We start from the raw sequence: 23,126 nt of genomic DNA, 5'->3' as shown, positions 1-23,126 counted from the left end.
ATCCTGTGGGTGATAGCGAAGTCTGGAAACAGCCAAGGGAGGAGAACTTGGAAAGAAAACACAATGCAACACCTGGGGGTTGTCTAAAAGCCATAGGAGAAGGGTGTCAGACAGCTCCTCAGCACCGCAACACACCTCCAGCTGAGGGAACTTAGCTGCTGGGAGGAAGAGGAGGTTTTCCACGGAAAATATGACTATAATGCAAGGCCTATGGCAAGCAATAAGAAATCGTTGCTTTTAATGTGGAATAAGGCTCATGACCACACAAGAGTAGCCAGGAGGCAACCATGGGAAGTGGTCACAAAGGTGCTGGAGAAAGCACATGTGGTCCAGCCAGGAACAGCTTAGTTCAGCCTATGTATATTTGTATATATAATATATATTATATGTATTTATGTATACAGGCTGATTATCTATCTATATATGCACCTACAAATACATATTTTTAATATTTGCACGTTTCTGTAAGTGCAGGTGCATGCATGCACAAGGCGTGAGCTCAACAGCCCCGGCTGAAGCGCAGCTGTCTGTTTGCATATGTATAAACCTGTGTATATACACACACAGAAGGACACAGAAGGGGATTTTTGACTGCCACCTCCCCAGCTCAGCACTTCCTTGTCCTGTCTCCTGTCCTTCCTTGTCTTGTCTCCCTCCTCTGGAGGAGGAAGATGCTTGTGCTCCACTCCTTCTTGGCCCAGGGATGCTCCTTCTTCCCTTCCAGGGAAATGGTGTGGTCAGGCTGGGATGCCCTCCACGAGCCAAGCATTCATGGAGAGAAAAAAGTGCCTCCTGCCCTTCTCCTTCTCTGCATGGCACCGCAATGTCGGCTGGAGGAAGCACTCAGCATTCCTCCAAAGTGTCAGCCTCGGCCATGTAATGGCACTCACTGCGTTGCCTGGTGCTGTGGGTTAACGCCACGCACTGATCCAGCCCTGCTCCGTTACCTTCTTGCCTAACCCAGCCTAACAAAAAGCTTTTCTCCTTTTATTAAGCCCATAAAATCAACACACGCATGCACAGGCAGCAGCAGGCAAAGGTAACAGGAGCATTTGCAACGGGAGGGAAGAGAGAAGAGAGACAACATCGCCATGTGATAAAATTTTATTACAAAATATTAGATAGATTAAAAGTCGTAGGGAGTTTCGGTGTTGGGGGGCTGTGTAACAAACAAAAAGCATCACTGGAAAAATAAACCTTCTACCCAAGTTTTCCAGGTCCCAAACATTTTTTCTCGCTGTGCTCGTCTCGGGCAGTGAACGATCAAGTCCAGCCCGCACAGCCCCGCCAAGCGATGCAGTGCTTTCCTATTTACAGCCTCTTTCTGCTATGATACAAGCGCCTCCCGGCTGCAGAAAGCCAGGTTTGTTCTGCACAAAGCATGGAAATGTCACAGGAGAAGACCCCCGGGGTCACAAACCTTCCTCAATGCCGCCTGCGTGCCCTCCCTCCACATCCCTCCCACCTGCCCCAGCTGCTGGGGCTCACGGGCAGCACCGAGTGCATGGTTGGAGGCAGAAATGGGGGAATAAAAGCCGAGGCGTTGCTGTGGACTCTTTCCTTTGTTATGGAGTGTTGCCTTTGCGCTAGTAAAACATTTGCATGGCAGCATTTTGCATGCGGACCAGAGGTGCAGAGCTGCACAGGGGTGGGGTTTGTGTTAAGACACGTCTTCCCCTGCCATCCCCTCATCAAAAAATAATCTCAAATACAACAAATATATATATATATATCTATGTGAGGATGAGCAGGTGCATTTTTTTCTGTAGTAAAAAAAACAAAAACAAAAACACAGGATCATTGGGAAAATTATTCCAAGTTCCCCTAAAGACTTAAAGCTGCCTGTTGCTTGGTTTGGCTTTCGCTCTTCGCCAGCAAACGGGTTTTGCACCCCGAGAGCTGGAAGTGGCGGTGGCTGGAGGTTTGTCTCCCCAAAATAAAAGGGGAGGCAATGAAACCCCTCTGGGAGGGCACATGAGGTGACGCTGGGAGGTTCAGCCTCGCCTGGAGGCTGGTGGTCACAGCACGCAGCAGGGGGACGAGGACAGGACTGGTCCCAGCACAGTGGCGTTGGGTTCCCACCAGCCCCACCGAGCCTGTAGACACCGGCAGTGGCTCCTACACTACCCTGGATTCCTTTGGGGTGAGCTCAACCCACCCAAGAAAGGAGAAACACAGCCGTGTTTGTGCCAGAGGGGGGTTTCCATAGGCAAGGACTTCGCCCTCCGCCCTGACCCTGCTCTGTGGGTCTCCAAATAGAAGCTAGAGGGGGAACCAGTGCTCCTCCCAGACCCCAGTGCAGGCAGAGACCCCACAGCCTACAAGGTGGAGAGGGGACAAGCCCGTTCCTAGCCTCAGCACCGAGGAAGCCTCCTCCGCTCACCGCCATGGCAAGTCACAGCCAATTCAGTGCGCCGGGGTGCACCTCACCCCTCCTCCCCTTCCTGCTGGGTGCCACGGGACAGGAGGAGGACGACACCGTGCTCACACAAAGACCTCACCGCTGCCAGGCCTGGCCACATCATCCCAAAAGCTGCAACCTCTTCCTCCTGGCACGGCAGGACGGGCTGTGTGCGCCGCAGGTGGGACCAGCTTTACTCATCGAAGGCAAAGAGCCACCAGGAACCTGGCCGCGGATTTTGGCTAACCTGCAGCTGGGGCCCTTCCTTCACATTTCCACCGCCTGAAGATGCTGCGGGTCGGTTCCTGGCAAGGAGACACCTCCACCTGCACGTCCCTTCAATTTGTTCAAGGAAGAACAAAAGGGGAGCTGGGAGAGGGTGCGGGTGGAAATCAATATTCTGTTGAGCACGCCGGGTCCGTTTATTTGTTCCTTATTTACTTATTACCTCCATGGCTGCTGGTTAAACTGGCATGGCCTGGTCCTTGTTCTGCCCATGCTTCACCCCTGGTAGGCTTTGAAGAGGAGCTGAGGTGCCCCACGCATCACAGCACCCAAGGAAGAGGAGGACGGTGCCTTGCAGAGCCCGGGGCAGGGAGCCGGTGAGGTAGGTAACACGATCACAGTCTGAACAGCAGGATTTATCAGAATTTGTTTCGAAGACGCCTGTTTGTTTTTTTTTTTTTCCCTCTTCCCTTTCTGTCTGAACTTGGTGAAACGGCGACAGCGCACCATCAGTGATTGGCAACGACTGGGTCTTCGTGTGCAGGGTGAAGGCAGGGGCAGAAGCTGCCCGCTGTAGGAAAGGCACGGCGTGTTCTGGGAAGCCAGGGCTTACGGGTGGGTCTTCTGCTCCAAAACCCACCCTGGTCCTCCCAGAGTCCCCCAGAGTCACATTTTGTATTGGAAGTGGAAATGCTAAGGACACAACCAGGAAACCTGGCCGAGCAGGGCAGACACTCACAGCTGGTGGCCAGCAAACCAGGGGTGGGCTCGATGGGACAGAGCTTTTGTCACCCGCTTCTGCGCCGTCCCTTGCTTGAAGGCACGTCAGGTCAGTACTTCATGCTTTCTTCCATGCCCCCAGAGACACTGGGGTTGTCAACCCAAGCAGCCCCGCTCCTGCGCATCACCAGTGCCATCCACAGCCATGACACGGGGCAGTCCAAGAGGGTGGCACCGATGGTGGCACCTCCCAGGCCCACCAGCCCATCCCAGCCCTCCTCGGGCACCCCAAAGGCACTGCCCGAGAGGGGCAAAACGTCCCCACGAGCTCGGGACGCGAAGGACAGCTGCTCCCAAGTGACAAATAAATAGCAGGTTTGCTGGAAGAAAGCCCTTTGCCATCCAAGGCCCATCGCCCCAGCGCTGCAGGGAGCCTCGTCGCAAGATCAGTCTAATTATCATTTCTTTTTAATGAGATTTCTTTTAAAACCAGGAACAGCGGGGACGGGGCTCACCCGCTGCCCTGCCGGTTGATCTCGGCGTGGGGTTGTTCCTATGTACAAGCGGAGGAGAGGTCCCCTCGGGGAAGAGTCCCCAGCTGCTCTCGGAGACGTGGCGGTGGCGGTGGCCCCCTAGTTCTGGTGCCGCTTCATGTGGAGGGCCAGGTGGTCGGAGCGGGAGAAGCAGCGGCCGCAGGCCAGGCACTTGAAGGGTTTGGCGCCCGTGTGCTTGCGGTAGTGCCGGGTCAGCTCGTCGGAGCGGGCGAAGCGCCAGTCGCAACCTTCCCAGGTGCACTTGTAGGGCTTCTCGCCTGCGGGGAGGGGAAACAGGTCACCACACACCTATGGGGACACCGCTGCCACCCGCCCACCCTGCGCCCATCCCCGTGCTGGTGCTCTGCGCTACCAAGGGGCACTGCCACGGGAGGCCCTCTTGGGTAACAGAGCATTTTGGCAGAGAAACCTCCCAGAGCTCTTCTCTTTTTCAGCCTGAAAAGCCCCAGATGGCTCTTTTTGCCGTTGATACGGGATCAGGGCACACCAAGAGGAAGAAGGGGCTCCCCGGAGCCTCGCGTCCCCCCCGCAGCCGCCTCCCTGCCGCGCGGCAGCTGGCTGCAGGCAGGACATTGTGTTTGCACCACATCACCACGGTCGGGCGGGCTGATGTCATGCCTCCTCCCCGCACACCTATTCCCCAGCCCCGAAGGAAATCAATGCCATTGTGCAACCCCTCCGCCAGCTGGGAACCGGGCTGGAGAAGCTCGTGCCCGCCTGCAGCTCCCAGCCGCCGCGCTGAACCCTGGCTGCAGCCCTCTCCCTGCCTGGGCGTGGTGCTCTCAAATATTAGCCCTCGCTCTTAACAGCCTGAACAAGCAGGCAGAGTTCAGGGAATGTGCTGACTTTCCCGACCTCAAATATTTACCGTTTCATCGGCCAATTGCTGAGCGCACCATCGCGGCATGAAGGCACGTACGCACGCAGCATGCATGCACCGGCATGTGCGCGGTGCTCCGGCACGCTGGCTGCTGAGCGGCCGTTCCTGCCCCCGCCCCGCTGCCAGACAGGCTGCGGATTTGGCCAGGAAACAGAAAACACACGGCCAGGGCAAGAGCAGAGGCAGCCGGCACGCAGCGGAGGAAATACTGCAGGGTCGGAAGGGCAGCCGCGGAGATGGAGGAGATGGGGCAGCGAGGCCGCGTCCTGCTCCCCCCCCCAAAATGCTGTGTGCCAAAAAGCACAGTGGTTTTATGTCGGGGGGGGGGAGGGTAAATGCAGTGCTTGCAGCTGTATCTGATGGCAGGCTAGGGGGCTGGGGGGCTGCTGGTGGTCATGGTGGCACCCTAAGGTGAAGGTGGGATTCGCTCTCTGCAGCCACATTGTCCCAGGCAGGTGACCCGGCTGGGTCAGCCCCACCAAGGCCCTTTAGCTTCAAACAATACCAGGTTGAGCTCCAGGACGGAGGGAAAATGCTTTCCATTGTCCCACGAGCTGGCTCCATCTCCCAGGACAGCACGGCAGGGCAAGCTCAAACAAAGGGCCCAGGCTGGCATTCCCAGCCCCGGGGGGCGGGGAGCCGCCGGGTTATATATTTAATCTCACAATGGCACCCAGGAAATGAATGGTGTCTCCGGGAGATGAATACAGCCCAGCCCACAGCAACGGGCAAAACCGCAAGCAGAGACCTGGCTGATGCTGAGCTCGGGTCTAGTGGGTGCCCTGACCCCTTCCCGGCCGGTGGGCGGCACAAAGTGGGATGAGTGCCAGCCTCATTTGAGGCCCCACAGTCAAAAACAGAGCAGGAGACCCCAAAAACTGAACACAGCCCCCCGAAGCTCACCAGTGCCACCCCTGGGGTTGCGCAGACGAGAACCCAAAGCTCTGGATTTGCCCCCAGCAGCAGCAGCTGCCCTGGCTGCTCAGGTCCCCCCCCCTCTTGCAGGTAACCACGCTCGCGTTTCCAGCCGCGTTACTGGGAAACACGGACAAACAACTGCACTTTATTGGGTTCAAAAAGCGCCCACGTTTGCACGGATACAGCTTTACAGCACGGCTTGCGGGGACGGCATGTGTCTCCTACGGGCCGTGTCCCCAAGCTGTGCTCCGAGCAGAAGGGAACAAGAAATTTTAGTGGCCCCGATGGCCGCTGTGACAAAGGTGTATCGCCACCGGCCCTCGGCACCGGGACAGCGTCCTTCCTGCGCCTCACTGCCACCCCTTGGGTGTCGTTCCCTGCCCGGAGAAATATTGTGCCTCGTGCACAAAGCAAACCTCCCGGCGGGCTCGTTGGAAGGGCTGATAAGGGGGACACGGAATGGAGCCAAGCGCGAGAGCCGATTCCCAGCCTCAGGACGGGTTTTGTTCGTTGTTCATAAAAAAGAAAAGTGAACTCTGGGCCAGCTTAATTGCTTTCAGTAAAGATCAGCCCTCCTATAAAAGAGATTTATGAGGGCACTGATGGTTCCCGAACTACCTGGGGATCTGATAAAGTTTCAGATATAATAAATGCCTTAATGAGGAGACCTGTGCTTGAATGCACAAGTGAGCTGGGTCTACTCGGGGCCAGCTGGCTGCGGTGGGAGTGCTGGGGCACCAGCCCTCCTCTCCCCACAGCACCCACACCCTGCAACCACCCTCTGCCTGCATTCAGCAGCTGCCCACAGGACAGAGGAGCTCACCACGAGCCCAAAAAGTCCAGCTGGGGAGCCACAGGGACTCTACACACCTCCTCAGAGGCTGTTGATGTGCGCCACGTGCCAATTTTTCTGGCAGGATCAGAGCTGGGAGGATTTGGGAGGTGTGGAAAGAAAATCCTTCAGACTGCAGGTGGCGGAGGCTTGCGGACACCTCCTCCTCTTGGCCCATTGGGAGAGCTCCCTGAGGATCTCCTAAATCCCAGACCATCCCTCAGGAAGGCAGGGAAACCACATAGAGCCACCCAGCGTGGGGCTGGCAGGGTTTGCTGGTGACTTGGTGCTCTTACCTGTGTGAGTCCTTTGGTGCGCCTTCAGGTGGGAGCTCTTGGTATAAACCTTTGTGCAACCTGCGAAAACAGCAAAGACACGGCTTCTCTGTGAAAAAGGGGCCCTCGCTGCAACAAACCTACAGCCTGGGTGTTTGAGGTCAGGGACAAAGCGGGCCTGAGGCGCACACTGGGTAAATAGGATGCAAATAAGCCCAGCCACCCCGTTCTGTTTCAGCAGTATCTAAAGAGCGTTTGTTCTCCAAGACAGACAGACAGATGCTGTTCTCCGAGCCAGATGAGGGGTGAGATGGACCCCGGCCAGTGGGACACGTTTCAGAGCAGCAGCAGCAATTTCAATCAGAAACAATTTCAATCTCAGCAGAAACACTGTGATTTCAGCAAAAGTCTCAGCAACAGGCACGGCCAAACGAATGGCTGTCAGTTCAGGTCTAGAAAAACTCCTCGTGCTGCCTTTATGGCCCTGCTTCATTTGGGTTTGACATGTATATTAAAATATGAATTTGAATTTTTACGACCTGTGTGAGCAACCCAGCCATATTTTTTTTTTCTCTTTCCACGCTGTCTAACGAAGCCTCTTGCTGCCTCCGCACCCACTTGCAAAGCACTGTTTATTTTCCCAGCGCTGGCACTGCTTCCCAGCACAACCCCAGGCGTGCAGATGCTGTTTGCCATCCCGGGGAGCCCTCAGGTGACAGAGCAGCAGTGTCCCTCAGGTGACAGAGCAGCAGTGTCCCTCACTGCTGGACTTTGCAGACACTAAAAGCAGTCCCCAACCCAAGGGAGATGGCCCCGGGCCTGAAAATGGCTGAACTCTTAACAAAGCTGTGTTCCTCAGAGGGTTTTAGTGAAGGCCCCAAGCCACGCACTGAATTCCTCCTTCCACCAGCTTAATCAGCTTTGGGTCCAACCTCCCAGATGCCAGCAGAGCTCTCAGCAGCCTACATCCCTCACAACAGCTGCTCACGAAGACTTGGTGGCATTGCAGTGCCCATTTTGGGGCTCCTGGTGGGAGCTGAGTTATGTCCCACCGGTGGATGTGGGCAAAGAGGAGCTAGCCTGTGCAGAGGAAACCCCACCTGACTGGATGGAAACAGGGCTAAAACAGGCCCAGCTCCACACAGGAGTAGAGCGTGGCTGAGTTTCATTTCCCTGTGAGCACTCAGAGAAGTGCTGGGGCCACCGCTTGAAGGCTCTTTGGCCAAAAAAAATAAAATATAAAAAATAAAAAATAAAAATAAAAATAAAAGAGAACTGGAGCTCCATGGAGAGACCAAGAAGGCTGCTGATGGAAATCCGTAGATGGTTTGCCAACCCTCCTGGGAAAGAACAGACAGCCTTGCAGCATGGTTTCACTCCTGGAGAGCACGTGGCTGAGCACACCAGCCCACTGAGGCAGCAGGTTTTTGGGAGCATCCCCATGTTTTGCTGGCACTCCCTGCCTCTCAGAGCCAGGCTTGCCACTGCCAGAGCGGGAAGAGAAAAAGGAGAGGTAGAAAAAAGGCAGGGCCAGCCCCTTCTCTTCCCTTGGTGGGGGTGACCTTGTTTCTCCAGGGCTCTCCACCCCGTGCCACGCTGCCCTGCCTCGCAGTCAGAGGGGTGCCTGATCCGCAGCCTCCCTGAGCCAAGAAGGGACCCCGACACCAAGCCAGCACTGAGAGCATACCTGGGTAATCGCAGTGGTGGATCCTCCTTTTCTCCAGCTCAGGGTTGTTGCGTCTGTTGTATTTGGGGGGCTGCATGACAATGTGCCCTTGGGAGAGGCTCCCAAGGCTGTTGGGGACTGGGGGGACCTGGGATGACTGGACCAGCTTCAGTCCAAAAGTGGCTTCATAGGATGGTGGGGGAGAGATGGTGTTGATGAGCTCTGGTTGATTTTCTGGGCTGCCGGGCTGCGAGTTGGGGGGCGAAGGGGGCAGGTTCACCCCCGGCATGGGGTAGAACTGCCCTGAGATGCTGAAGTTTCCCTGTCCTTGGGAGACATGTGGGTACTGCTTAACCGGCCCTCCGGGCTGGACAGGTCTGTGGAGCACACTGGACATGGCGTTACCTGTGGACATGGTGACGCCGCTGAGGCTGTTGATGGCTGTGGTGCTGTTGGAGGAGGGGGTCAGCGGGGTAAGGTCAGCGGTGCCACTGCCAAGAGGCAGCTGGTAAAGCTGGGCTTGCTGCGGGCTGCTGGACAGCGGCATCTCAGAGGGCATCTCCTGCTTGATGAAGATGTTGTTGACGGCCACGGACTGGGGCATGCTGAAGACGCTGGTGAAGTCAGGCAGGGTCTGCGTGGAGCCCGCGGTGGAGGAGCAGGGCTGGGCGAAGCTGGTGCCGGGCTCCGTCTTGATCTGCGGGAAGGGGGTGAGGGGCTTGGGGGGCCGGTAAAGTCCCGTGCGCAAGTGCGTGGTGTCGGGCAGGATGACGTTGATGTTCACGCTGTACGGCGTGGAGCTGGGCTTCTCGGCGGAGAAGAACTCGTCCACCACCGAGGCGCTCTCCCGGCGGTACTTCTTGTCTGGCATCATGGGCACGGGAGGCACCTGGCTGGAGAGGTACTTGTCCATCTCAGATCGTCCCTGCGGAGGGAAATACAGAGAAGAGAGGTTGTGAGGGGCAGTTTGACGTGGCGGCGATGGGAGCTGGACATTCAACAGGAGCTTTGGCTAGAGGGGAACCAGGAGAGAAGCAAGAACAGCCCGTGAGTCAGGCACTTGCGATCGGGCTTGGGTGCCTGACTCAGCCCGGGGTGAGTCACCCTGTCCTCTGTCCCACCGCCCTCCGACCTACCTGCAGTGCTACCAAAGGCCGAGCCAGGCTGCAGTTAAGAGGGAAGTTCAGCCTGATAACGAAAAGCCAGGCTTTGGCACAGTGCTTCTGCCACGCCAACAAGGGCAGCTAGCACCGGGCAGGGGATGAAATCAGCTCTGCCCCCGTCAGCAGCACAGCTGGACACATTGGGAGCAGCCCACCTTAGACATGCTGGCTCTGGCCTGCTTTAAACCCAGCGTGTACCACATTTTACTCTAGGACTGAGATGGACAATACCGAGAAAATTAATTGAGGCAATTAATTGAGAGTAATTTGGGCTACAGCCCTAGAAACATAAGCGATGCTGGCGCTGACTCCACAGACTGCGAGCCTAAAACTGAAGCGGCCAGGCATGCCCTCACTGCCTCTTCTTGGTGAAGTGAGTCAGCCCTCACCCAACCTTTGGCTGAGCTCTGCAGGTCTGGTTCTCCAGGCTGACAGGACCTCCAGCTCAGACAGCCACCGCTTGTCAGGGTTCATGCCTGATGCGGCATCCGACTGGATCCAGGCCCGATAATTCAGCAACCTGATGGAGCAACCCGCTAGGAAACTCATCCCCTGGCATTTGATGACTCGAGTTCTGCTCTTTGTGGTTAAAGGCACCAGCGCTAATGCTCCTCTGTAAAGCTACAGCCTTTAATTATGTGGTTATCCCTGTGCCGAGCTCATTGCAAAGCTCTCGTAGGCTCATTCATATGTAGAGGAGCTGGCAAAACCACCAGGCTTCCCTGGCAGAGCCTACAGCGTGCTTCGGGAGCGCAGGCTGCTTCACCCCACGCCCAGCACACTCGAGCCGAGGGCTGTGCAGCTCTGAACTATGCCACCGGGCCAAAGTCATCCCTGCTGCAAGTTCATTGCTTTTATCAGAGCTGGACGGGATCCAAGTTACTCTCCTCGCCCTTTCCAGTGAAATGCATCACCTGTGCTTCCAGTGAATTCAAAGAGCCTTTGCACCTCAGCAAGCCACACTGGCACTGCACGGCTAAGCCGGCTGCCATCCAAACACGGGCACATGCCACCAGTGCTCCCCAATCCTCAGGGGTGGAAAAGCAGCACCCAGGTCTCCTGAAACACCCAAACCTCCTGCACCATCCACCCCTGTTGCGGCGAGGGCACCCAGGCTCAGCAGCAGTGGGAGGGGAAAGCCAGGGACCCTCCTCACCGCCAAAACCCCGGCTGCCTCTCTGCTCCCCGCTGGGAGAGCCGGGCCACAGGCTGGGAGCAGGGTGCTGGGTGCCGTGGCGCTGAGCCCTGCGCCCACCCTGGCACCTCACCGTACCCCTGGGGTGGGACCGGAGGCTCCGGATGCCGCGCATACCTGAGCGATGAAACGGCCCCACTTGCCGGGGGAGCGGGGCAGGGGGGAAGGAGCTGGATGCCTTTTATTTCTGAGCTTCCCTTATCTCTGGCATTTGAGTTTCTCACCTTCGGTTCCCAGGCAGGTCTCCCCCCCCACACACACACACACACACGCTCCAGCGGGTCTTTATGCGCTGGGTGGCCGAGCAGGTTATTCAGGGGAGAAAAAAGGGCTCTATGTTGAGATCCCAGCCTGCACCCAGAGCCCCAGAGCCCATCCGTCCGTCCACCTCCTGCACTGCTTGCCCCTGCCCGCTCTCTCCTCGGCCCTACCTGCAGATCAAAGTCTCCTTCCTGCCACTCCATGGAGCCTGAGAAATCCACTTCTGATCCTGAGCAGCCCCGGGGTCCCGGGGAAAGGGGGGTGCAAAGGGGCAGCTGGTCAGGGAAGCAAAGCGAAGGGCTCTAATGGGACCGAGCAGGCTGCCAGGACTGCCCTCGGCTGCAGAACCACTGCGGGGACCCTGCAGGCGAAGGCCCCACCCTGCTGGAATCCAGACGGTCACTATGGTGCTGGTGATGCTCCAGCTCCCACACCACCCCTGGGATGTCCTCGGAAGAGCCGCTCGGTTTGTTTGTGGCCCAGAAACACCCAGCAACCCATAGGCAGTTCCCCGCTTGCTGGGCGCCGAGCAAATCCCCAGCACCAAGTCGTTGGCCCAAGCACCTCCCACCCAACGCTTCACCCAAAAACAACCCTTCAGCCCGCAGCTGGCACAATAGCCGGGCTGACTACGTGCTGGGCTGCCTTCCTGACGTGCCTGGGTGGGATCCAACTCACGCGTCCCAAACGCAGGTGTCTCTACCTGGCTGTGGCTTACGGCTCCTTTCACAGCGGGTGGCGACACGGGTCGCACGGGCATGCAAGCCGTGGAGGAGATACCCACACATGGAGGAGATACCCATGTAGGTGCCCAGGTGGCTAGCACAGATAGAGACACCATGAGCATGAGGAATGCACCCCTGCCAGTGAAGGAGCGGAGGTGCTGCCACGTCCTCACCACCACGTCCTGAGGGGGCTGCTGGATGGGATGGGATGATGGGGGGTGCAGGGGGATCTCTTACAGGTACCTCTCATGAACAGGGGTAGAAAGAAGCGGAGGGAGGAAGGAGAAAAGTTCTTCACCTCGAGAATGAGCGGCATCCGCTGTTCCATCCTCATGGGGTGCAGCTGTGGAACAGACAGGGCTGGGTTAGTGGGAAGGTCCCCCCGAAGCCAGGTCACCTCCCGCATCCCACAAGCATCTTCTATCCCCACCGACCCCTCCTGGCACCCCCAGGACATGGGTTTTGGGGGCAGGCAGAGGAACAGCCAGCTGTGCAGGGAGACTGAGCAGAAACCCATGCCCCAAGCTGCCCTCTCCAGCACCCCATTTCCATTGGGGTTTCATCAGCAATTCTCCTCAGAGCTTAGCCAGGGCTGGGGAGCCATCCACCAGAACCTCCATTTTGAGGTGGGATCGTGGCCATGCCATCACCCTGCCTCTGTTCACCAACAGGGATGGTTCTTTGGCTTTTTTTCGGCATGACTGCAAGGGGTGGTGAACACCGGGCTCCATGACAGGATGATCTGAGGGACACGGAGCCTTTGTATTTGCGTCTAAATGGAGGATGTTCCTTGCGGGGAGACGATAACCATGGCCTTGAGAAGGCAGGTGGTGAAAGGGCGAAGGGCACGGGAGCTGCTGGCCCCACGTGCTGTGGGGAAGCATGTCTGGGTCAGAGCTCCAAGGGCTCCAGGGATTTGTGTCCCATCATCTGCAAGGAACAGCTTCAGAAACACCTGCGTGGTGCAGCCAGGCTCCCTCACAGCCTGAGCCTGCAGGTGGTGGCCCCACTGCTGCAGCCACCCCTGGTCTTGGGGTCAGCCAGGCCAGGAAACCAACACACCCCCTGCCGAAACACAGCAGCAAAAGCACAAAGGAAGCATCCGAGGGCAAAGCAGGCCAAGCCAGGAGGAAATCCTGCGGAGGCCGAGCCTCTGAGCTCCTCGGCCAGCCTGGGGCAGGTCCTGGTGGCAGGCTGTGGCCCTGCCCAGGGCGGCCCTTCAGAGGGCAGCTGAGGACACTAGGGTGGCTCCCATGAGGCAGGAGCAGCCAGGGATGCTCAGCCTGTCCCTGCCTCCCCGTCTGCCAGGCACGGGCAGGGAATTAACCATTTTCTTGCCTTTTTGAGGAGGACTGAAGCAATCACATAGCCTCAGCGCCCAGGTCTTCTCATTACTGCCAGAGCCACCCCCACCACAGATCCACGGAGGAAGACTCCGAGGCCTCACAGCTGAAGGACCAGCAGCTCTCTGGTGGGTTCAGTGGCCCGGCTTCCCCTATAGGCATTTTAATTAGCAGTGCCATCACCACAATCCCTGCAGACGAGGATGATTCGGGCATGCCCCAGCCTCCACCAACTGCATCGACAGCGGTGCCAGGAACCGTAAAGGAGTCATGGGTCACCAGCTGGGGCAAAAAGTGAGCCAAGGGGAAACACAGCCAAAGCAGACATCAACAAAACCTCCGTGCTTGAGAGGCATCTCCTCCAAACTGGGCTTTTTGTTTTGACCAGCAAAGGAAAGCCAATAAGAATACCTTACGGTGCAATAAAAGACTTGAATTCCTGTATTTTCCCCTCAAGGTCACCATATCTATTTCTGACTGCATAGCAGGGTCTTCTCAACCAGCCAGAGGAAAAAGGGGGGAAAAAAATCCAAGCTGGCAAAGGAAAGGATTCTCCACTGCTTTTTTTCTCCCCTAGTAGATGCTCCTGAGGCCAGCAGGCTCTGCCCCGAGTCCTGCTCTGCCAGCCTCCAGCTTCCAAACACCCCACAGGAGCCTCCTGCCTTGGGGGCCTTCATCACCCCTCATCCAGACCTCACCAAGGCTGAGGAGCTATTGGGGCATCGATCAACACACCGAGTCCCAGACTCAGCCCCAGATCTTTCTGCAGGACACACAAAAACAGGTGCGTGAGCCAGCCGGGCCCTTTGGGCAGCGGTCAACTACGAGCAGCGTTAGAGGAGCGCGAGGCGCTGCCGAGGCAGGAGGCGGGCCGTGTCATTCCCATGATTAAACGCTTTCTAATCTGCAGTTGATAAATAACAAACCGCCATAGAAACATCAAATGTTGTCACCACGGGGGAACAGGGAGAGAGATCAATGTTTGCTAAACAGGCGACGAGCTCGTGAAGTTGGCAGAGGGAGCAGTAGTGGGGGGGGGGGGGGGCAGGGGAGAGAAGGAAGGACTTTCTTCATTTCTTGGCAGCCTCCAGCCCTCCTGGCCCCAGCCCCTTGCTGCTCTGCCAAGTGGGGGCACCGAGCCCCAAACCCCCTCCCCAGCTCGGGGGGGACCTCCCGGAGCACTGGCACGCGTGGGCCAAGGGCTGCGGTGTCCGGGCCGTGGGATTACACAGCACAGGCTCTTTCTCCTGCCTGCACCTGCATGCAACTCCAGCCTCCAAGGGAATCAGCAAACAATGGGGAGGATAATCATCAATCAAAAGCCACGGCAAGTACCTGGCAGTACCCCTTTAAAGGGACACGTTATAAATAGACTGTATTTATATACAGATTTGGTTCAATATCAGCATTTATTGTCTCCCTAGTTAAATATTGACCTGAGTAAATATTTGTTTCTCTGATCATTTGGTTTTGATATTGACCTCGATCGACGTTATTTTCTGTTTGTTCCTCAAGTCTTCTGGAACTCTCTGCAAAATGGGATTAGCAAAGAAAGCCCCGGGACTCTTCCTTTCAAGCACACGGGGCCAAAATGTCTGGCTGCTGTGAACAGCCCAAGCACGACTGCAGGCAGCACGGTGAGCCCTGGGCTTAGGCAGGTGGGTGCCACAGGCGGGCTCCTCTGCTTGCTCCATCTCAAAGAGGTGAGGAGCGACTCCGAGAAGCTAGTGCTGCTCCTGACACATTAGGTGCAACGGGGCAAGAGGCATTTCACTAGCTTGGGCCACCTGGAAAACAAACATCTAAGCTGAAGTCTCCATGCAAGCTCTCTCTGGAGCCCATGGAGAAGGCTGCCAGAGGTGCCCTACCCCAGCAGCTTCCCATCTCGAGGTGTTCATGTCTTCCCACTTGCAGGAGCGCCTCCTGGAGCAGGACGAGTCACAGAGATCCACCCTTTTTCCAGGTTCCCTCCAGGAGCTCATGGATGGTGCAGGAGCTGAGCCACACCACTCCAGAGGGTTATTCCCAAGCTCTTTTCCGCTGCTGTGGTTGAACTACTCGAGTTAATTATCACTTCTTCTAATCAAGGGATTTCCTTGAGCCCAAGAGTCACCACTGAGGCAGATTTGGGCAGCTGGCCTCTGGCTTGGCCAGTAGGCAGCAATGCTTCCACAGGCTTGCCGACTCTGTTTGCTATTCCTTTCCTCTGACAGCAGATAACAACCCACTGAAAGGCCATCTACCTCGGGTGTCTGTCACAGAAGCCAGGCCACTACAGCCAGCAATCCCACAGGCCAGAGAAAGCAGGGCAAGCACCCTGTCCATCTCCAAGGTCAAGTGCCCAGAAGAGGAGCAACCAGGCTCCAGTGGGGCTTTAAGAGAGCGAGCAGAAATAATGGGCTGAAAAATAACCGGGACAGACCTTGGAGGCACGGAGCTTGGAGGAAGCTCGGGCCCGGCTGCACCATCTCAAGGCCCTGCTGAACACCACGAGCACCTGGCCCACCTGCCCTGGGAGGTCCCATGTCAATATTAGAGTATTTCCACGCTGGTTTCTCATTTCCCAGACCTACCAAGCACAACCTCAGCACAGAATGAATGCCTGAAGGGAGCCCAAAGACCACGGGTGGGAAAGGAGGACAGCCCTCTCCTCGTCCCTGTTCTGCCCTGGCAGGAGGACAGCTCTCTGGAAGTGTGCCTGCATGGGAGGGGAGGACACCCCGTAAGGCAGTCGTGTCTTTGTACACAGCTTTCTATTCCCAAAATGCTATTGCTCAGTAGAGGCTGGGGCCAAGCCCGTCGAAGCCAAGAGGAGGTTCTCCATCAACTGAGGTGGGCACCCACAGCTGGAGGCAGGAGGCTGCGCTGGGCGGGTTGTGGTATGGATGCTTTTTCTGGAAAGATTAAATGATCCAGTGCCACTTCAACTCCTGGAAGATCAGAAGTCTTGGAGCTTTTTCAGTCTCAGCTAAAATCTGCAGGAGCTCAAACGCTCCCCAAGTTTCCTTATGCACATTACCCGAAGTTGAATTTGGAGAGCCGTGCTTTCCAGTGGCCGTCCCCTGTTGCAGCCTCCGCGCCAGCACTCCCTCCCCTCTGAATCTGACAAGATGGAGGCTCTCAGATGTCACCGCTCCCCAGGATGACCCAGACAAATTTATCCACTCTTTTCTAGCAATTGCATGGCCACAGGGCACTGGGCTTCTCCTTGAGCTCTCCCATGGTTCCCAAACCAAGCGTGACATGGAAGAGGCTGTTAGAGCTCGCAGGGAGCTTCTCCCGGCTGGGCTATGGGTGGGATTCATTCCACCTCACTCAAACCATCCAAAAGCTCACACTCATCGCCCAGCCTCTTCCAATCAGACGAAAAGGTGCACATTCCCAGGCAGGGTCTGACAAAGGCAGAGTGAGTCATCTGCTGCTTGCTGGGACTTGTGAAGTCCTCCTGGCAGTCGGTACGCGATAAGACGGGCCAAAAAAAGCCTGTTTTTTCCCAGTACAATGAGCAAGGCAGACCCAATACCCCATGCACGTCTGGGAGAAGCAAGGTCAGGTTTCATGCATGGACAAAAATCCCACCGTCCCGGCAGCCCTCAACTTCCTCGCCAAACCAGTTAGCGAAACAAAACAAAACAAAGCCTAAGGCGTGTGAAAACATTGCGTTCGAGTGAGTAGGTCTTTGGGCCAACTTCTTTCTTCTGGGCTCGCACGGCACCCGGCATGGTACAGGGCCAAGTAAATACTGCCAGACTCACTCCGTGGACTGAGAGGACTCCTGCCCCTTCCAGCGTGTACCCTGCCCTATAGATTTCCTAGCATCTGTGCTTCCAGGAGGGTCCTTCCTCCACCCCACGAGAAGCAAGCCTCAAAGATTGTCCTCCAGACCCCTTTTCTTGGACAAAACCTCTCCTTCCACATCTCCTCTGTAAAGGAATGAATAGCCAGTTGCTCTAACTAAGGGGCACTGATTAGGGAGAGTCCCAAAAGGACGACACAGAACCTCCAAAACACCAAACACTGGAAGCTGCTCCCAACAAAGCGCTCTGTTCTACAGTCTCAACTGCTTCAGAGCAATGCCCAAAGTTTTCCTTTCAGATTAATAAACCTGGGTCATTCCCACCTGTCCGAGAATGCCACCAAACCTCGCATCCCTTGCGAGGGTTTCCAGCGGAAAACATTCAGCCACTGCTGGCTGCAGCTCTCTAGGCTAGCCAAGTGGAAAAGGATGGTGTTGTAGGGGTAAGGTTGAAGCGAAGGGCTGGGCTGGCAGGTGAGCAGGTATCCACATCTCCCTGCCCGCTGCGGGATGGCTCACACGTGTGGAACAGTTGCCTTGGATGTGGCAGAGGTGGTAACAGATGGATAACACTCTTCCTTCCTGCATTTCTGGAAGCTGAAGGACCTGACCTGACTGTACCGGGACTGATTTCTCACCTTTTTTTTCTCCTCCTTGTATTGGAAATGCCACAAGGAGCAAGGTCATGAAATACGCTTTCACACTGGCAAATCCTGTCCTTGGTGGAAACTTGAAGGTTCCCCATCACATTTAAAAAATAAATAAATAAAAAATATTTTTCAAAGAATTCTCCAAGCATTTCTGAGCACAATGAAAGATTCTTTGTTTGAGTTTCAATCTGAGCCTGGAAGGGGCTGAACCTCTTTGATGTGGGAAACAGCCCATGTTTTTTTTTTTTTTTTTTTTTCTTTTTGAGAGAGAGTTTTCATGCTAGCTCAAGTTCTGAGAACATCTGAATTGTAAACAGCGGTTATCCAATCCCCAAACACCAGCGGTACCCTGTGACTCATGTAATTCACCAATGGAGCCCACGGAAAGCAAATATTCTAATCAAGGGGCTCAGCTAACAAGACGGTGGTAAGCGCGATTATTTGCAGTGGATGGGTTAGATAAAGGAGCTCAGTGGACCAGGGAATGGGAACAAAGCAGCGTAGGTAGCTGACCAAACAGGTTGGAGAGGGAAAACTTCACGGTGGATGATGCACCGGCCAAAAATGAACTGCCCTAGACCTTCGTGAGTAATCCCAGCCGACGTGTGCTTCCCACAACCCATTCAGGAAGAGCGATAAAGGGAAATCCGTTGCGTTTATTACGGAGCCGGCGTCCCCCGCTCGCTTCCTCCCTCGCATACCTGCCCGTGTGGGGCAACGGGGGACGAACAGGGAAGGGGGCAGCCCACCTGCGGTCCCCCACTCGCCTCCTCCCCTCCTGGGGCCGTCCCGCAGAACAATCGCCCTTTGTGCCCCGCTGACAAAGCCACGGTGCTCCCGCGAGCCCAACGTTGGGCCCAGACACCTCGTCCCGCACCTCGCCTGCCCGGGACGTCTGTGGGGTTGGGGGATTAGGCAAAAATAAAAACCGCCGGATCAGATTTCACACGAATTTCCCCATCTTTGGCTCGCTGGTTTTGGGCCTGCTCCCTCAATGGGGTCTGGCCTGGTCCGAGCCCATTGCCCCCACAGGCCCAAGCCCTCCGGGGACTCCGTCTGGGTTCCCTGCGGCCCCGCAGGCACCTGCCCAGCAGAGAGCCCATCGGATTGCAAATCTGCAGGCTGGTCCTGGCAGCACCAGGCTCCAGCTGACCCCAAAACAAGAGATCCAGCCCTGGTGGGATCCAGCCCCCAGGCAGAGACCCGGGGCTCAGCTCCCAGTCTCTCCGCTCACGCTGGGAGGGATCAAGTGATCCCATCCCTGCCTGCCCAGCCTGTAACTCAACATCCCTCTACTGCCCATTCTCTTGCTGCCAGCACCCTTGGAAAGGGGATTTTGCCCAAAGGCAGGCGTTACTGTCCCCACCGGGACCCCTCTGGGCCCACAGCCCTCCCCAGATCCACCGAGAATGGGTGACAACAGGGTGGCCGTGGGGACAAGGCAGAGGGACAGCTCGAGGGACACCATCACCCCCCTGACAGCTCCCGGGCCCCCGGGGGTGCTGCAGGGGGAACATCTCTTTCTCCCCTGCAGTGCCTCCCTGGACGCGCCTTGGGTTCGGTTTCGTTTAATTTCCTTCTCCATCTCCCTTCTGGCATTGGCCTCTCGGGATTTAAAGGGGAAAATGCTACTTTTGGTCAATCTAGCTCAAATCAGAAAGGAAAAAACTTTTTTTTCTACCAAATTCTTTCCTCTCCTTGTTTCATTTTGTTTTGTTTTGTTTTGTTTTTGTAAATTTGGGGCAGAGCCACTGGAGAGGCAGAGAAAGGGAAAAAAAAAAAAAAAAAAAAAAAAAAAAAAAAAAAAAAAAGGAGCAAACCCCACGAAGGCCCGACATCCACCCAAATTAATAAAATTTTCAGCAGCACATAGCCATCAAACCCTCACAGCCCCGATCGAGCAGCGATTTGTGCAGCTCTGAGGAGCGAGATAAGGAGGCGAGCCGGTACTGGAGACCACTGGGACCACAGCTGGGTGGGCTCGAGGGGGCACTGGGCACCTCCACCCCACCTCGGGGGTCTCCCCTCCAAGGGACGCAATGATCCCCCCAACCCAGCCAGCCACAGGTGGAGGGCAGGGGGGGCCCCGAGGTGTCCCCACGGGGTGGCCACGGGGCCAGGAGCCGCCCTCCTGCCACCTCGCGGGGCCCCGGTCCCAGCAGTGCTGGGGACGTGGGGCTGAGCACCAGCCACAGCCCCGTTCTCCCCATTTCTCCTAGGGGGGGAAAGCGGCCGAGGCAGCAATGTCCCGGCTGATGGCCACCAAGAGCGGCCTTGTGGTGGGCACCCAAAATCTGGGGTGTTATCCCCAGCCAGGGCAGAGGGAGGCCACAGGCTGTGGGATCTCGAAGCGGAAATCTCGTGTGGTGGAAATATAAATAATCGCCAGAAAAATGTCCCCTCCTTTTCTGCCATGCGTGGGAGTGATCCCAGTGCCCACAGGGTCCCCAGTGGGTGGCATGGGGTCCCTGGTGCCCCCTCCCCGGCTTCTCCCCCTGCTCCAAAGCTCCAAAACGGCAGCGCAGGGAAGGGAATGAGAAAAATACAAAACTGAGCACGCCCTGGAGCTAGAGCTGCGGAAGGGAAAGAACGAGCGGACAGAGTGCCGAAAAACGGGTGAAAAAAGAATTCAACCGAAGACACGCCACTATCACCGTGAAAAAAAAAAATAATAATAATCAAATAACGAAGGGGAATTCAACCCAAAGGCACGCAGCGATCGGCCTTGGGCTGGAGGCTCCAGCAGCACCTGAGCAGGCAAAAGCTCCGCCGGCCTCCGCCTTACCTGCGCCAGGTCGGGAGAGTTGTCCAGGGCCCGGGCGGGCGGCTTGATGTCCTCGAAGACGGAGGCGTCCTCGCCGGGCTCCCCCGACATGGTGACGGGTTTGAGCGGGGTGAACGCCGAGGCGTCCTCGGGGAGCGGGGCGCGCAGCACCAGCCCGCTGCTCATCGCACCCGCTGCGGGGCCACGGGGCTGGCGGGGAGAGGAGGGGAAAGGTGGGACGGGGAGGGCGGGGGGGATACGTAAACGGGGAGAAAAAGCCAAGGGGAAATTGATAGAAGGGGGAAAGCTGAAGGGGAGGTATGGATAAGGGGGGAAATTTGAAGGGGAGTCTATACGAGGGGGGGATTTGAAGGGGAAATGGGTGAAAGGGGGGAATAGGAAGGGGAAGGATATGAAAGGGGGAAAAGTCGGAAGGGAAATGTATAAAAGAGGAGGGTTTTGAAGGGGTTATCTATGAAATGGGAGAAAAAACAAAGGGGAAATCTATAAAAGGGGGGAAGAATTGAAGGGGAAATCTACAAAAGGGGGAAAATTTGAAGGGGAAATCTATAAAAGGGAGAAAAATTGAAGGGGAAACCTATAAAAGGGGGAACATCTGAAAGTAAAATCTACCAAAGAGGGGGAAATTGGAGGTAAAACCTATAAAATGGGGGGGAAATCGAAGGGGGAATATGTAAAAGGGGATAAAATTTGAAGGGAAAATCTATAATAAGGGGGAAATTGAAGGAAAAATATATAAAAGGGGGGAAACGAAAGGAAAATAGTATAAAAAGGGGGAACAATAAAAATAAAAGGGAAAACAATAAAAATATAAAAGGGAAAAATATAAAAGTTTTTTGTGAAAAGAGGGAAATAATGCCAAAGGAAAAAAAAAAAAAAAACGAGGGGGGGGTAAAAGTTGGGAGAAGGAAGGGGAGGGGAAGGAGGAGGAGGACGCGGCGCGGCCCCGCGGCGGCTGCGGAGCCAGGTGCCGGCCGGGGACGGCTTTACCTGGGCGGCGGAGGAGGAGGAGGAGGAGGAAGAGGAGGAGGAGGAGGAGGAGAAGGAGGAGGAGGAGGAAGACCGGGACCGCCGGCCCCGCCGGGACACGGGAGGATAAAAGCGGCCCCGGCACGGAGCGGAGAGCGCCGGGGCTGGGGGCAGCGAGGGGCCGGGGCCGCCCCGAAGAGATGGGGGGAGGCTGGGGTTTGGGGAAAATCGGGGGAAATTAGGGGAAAAGTAGGGGAAAAAAAGTTTGGAAGGGCAGGTGTGAGGGCGCCGGGCTTTCCTGCTCAGCTCTGATGGACACGCGAGGCAATTATGGCTGGGGTTTTGTGCAATTACGCTTTTTTTTTTTTTTTTTTCCTTTTACAATTCTGCCTGTGTTTTTGCTTTTTCTTTTTTTTTTTTGCAATTATGCCTGAGGTTTGGGTTGTTGGTTGCTTTTTTTTCTTTTGCTATTATGTCTGGTGGTTTTTGCTTGTTTTATTTTTTTTTTCGTTTTCTTTTTTGTTGTTGTGTTTTTGTTGTTTTTATTTTTATTTTTATTTTTTCCAAATATGCATGCCTGGCTTTTTTGAAATTATACTTTTTTTTTCTTTTTATTTTCTTTTTCTTTTTTGTCTTTTTTTTTTTTTGATTAAGCCTGGTGTTTTGTGGTCTTGGATTTATTTTTACTTTTTAATTTTTTAAGAGGGGAAAAAAAAAAAAAAAGAGAAGTATGGAAAGCCGGAGCAACGTGGGAATAAAAAAATCGCCTTTTTTTTCCTGACCTGAAACCAAAAAGCCATCCCTCCTGCGGGCCCATCCCCAGGACGCTGGGCAAGGGGCTTGGGGCTGTTCCTGCCCTAAGACCCTTGGGGGAAGGTTGCCCGTCCCCGGGGTGGGTCCGGGGGGCTCCTGTCCCTGCTCCCCCAGCTGTGGGGGGCTCCTGGGTGCACCCCCAGGTGCCTGAAACCGGGCGCCCGCTGTACCCAAACCGGTGCTGAGCATCCCCAGGTCAAACCAGAGCGAGGGGCAGGAAAAGCTCCGACCATGACCCAGGTCGAGAACCAAATCTGGGGTCCCCCCCCCAGTGCTGGGGACCCCCGCAGGGCTCTGCCCCATCCCAGGAGCACCCACCCCTCGCTGCACGGCCCCAAATTCGCCTCCCCTGGGATGCAGCAGTCGGGACACGGCCCCCGGGGATCCCTTTCACCGCCACCAGCAGACAAAGCCCCGCAGGGCGGCCGGGGCGGCCCAATCCCCCGCCGAAACCCAAAACCACCTTTTCCGCCTTCTCCTTTTCCCCGCCGGGAGGCTGGCGGCCATCAGACCCTTTTTTGGAGCCCTTCAAAGCGCGGCGGCCGCCCCAAATCGCCCGGCCCCTGCTGAACCAGTCTGGTGAACACGGGGCCGGAGAGGCCCCCCCCGGGAACCCAGGAACCGGGGCAAAACCCAAAGCAGGGAGGATTGAACCCTGCTCACCCCAAAGGACACCACGGAGCTCTTTGGGGTTCATCTCACTCCCAGCCTGAGCACACCATGCAAAGGGGGCTTCTGGTGGGCACCGGCTGGGCTTCAAGGAGATACCAGGGGGCTCCCAGGCACATGGGGAAGTCACTTGTGGGTGCCATGGGGCCGAGACGCAGCTCTGCGGTCTCCACAACAGCTCATGGACGCCTTTGGGGTCAATAAGGTTGGGTGAGCGCCACCCTGAGCCTCGCTGGGGAGGCCTCGAGGTGCACGGCCCATGCATGGGGCACAGTGGGGTCACAGC

The 23,126-nt window shown here is 56.2% G+C and overlaps 1 protein-coding gene across 1 annotated transcript; it reads right to left on the bottom strand.

The window, feature by feature from the left end:
* Window positions 1-3,978: 3,978 nt before the first annotated feature.
* Window positions 3,979-20,554, bottom strand: LOC116494374 (Krueppel-like factor 5). Its single transcript, XM_032196242.1, has 5 exons — window positions 20,390-20,554; window positions 12,114-12,158; window positions 8,493-9,396; window positions 6,827-6,886; window positions 3,979-4,157 (listed from the first exon to the last, which is right to left on the bottom strand). The coding sequence occupies exons 1-5, from the start codon at window positions 20,552-20,554 to the stop codon at window positions 3,979-3,981; spliced, it is 1,353 nt and encodes a 450-aa protein (XP_032052133.1).
* Between the last annotated feature and the right edge of the window lie 2,572 nt (window positions 20,555-23,126).

This window comes from Aythya fuligula, chromosome 13, assembly GCF_009819795.1.
Source record: "Aythya fuligula isolate bAytFul2 chromosome 13, bAytFul2.pri, whole genome shotgun sequence".
Classification (NCBI taxonomy): domain Eukaryota; kingdom Metazoa; phylum Chordata; class Aves; order Anseriformes; family Anatidae; genus Aythya; species Aythya fuligula.
This window is presented reverse-complemented; position numbering and strand designations above follow the sequence as displayed.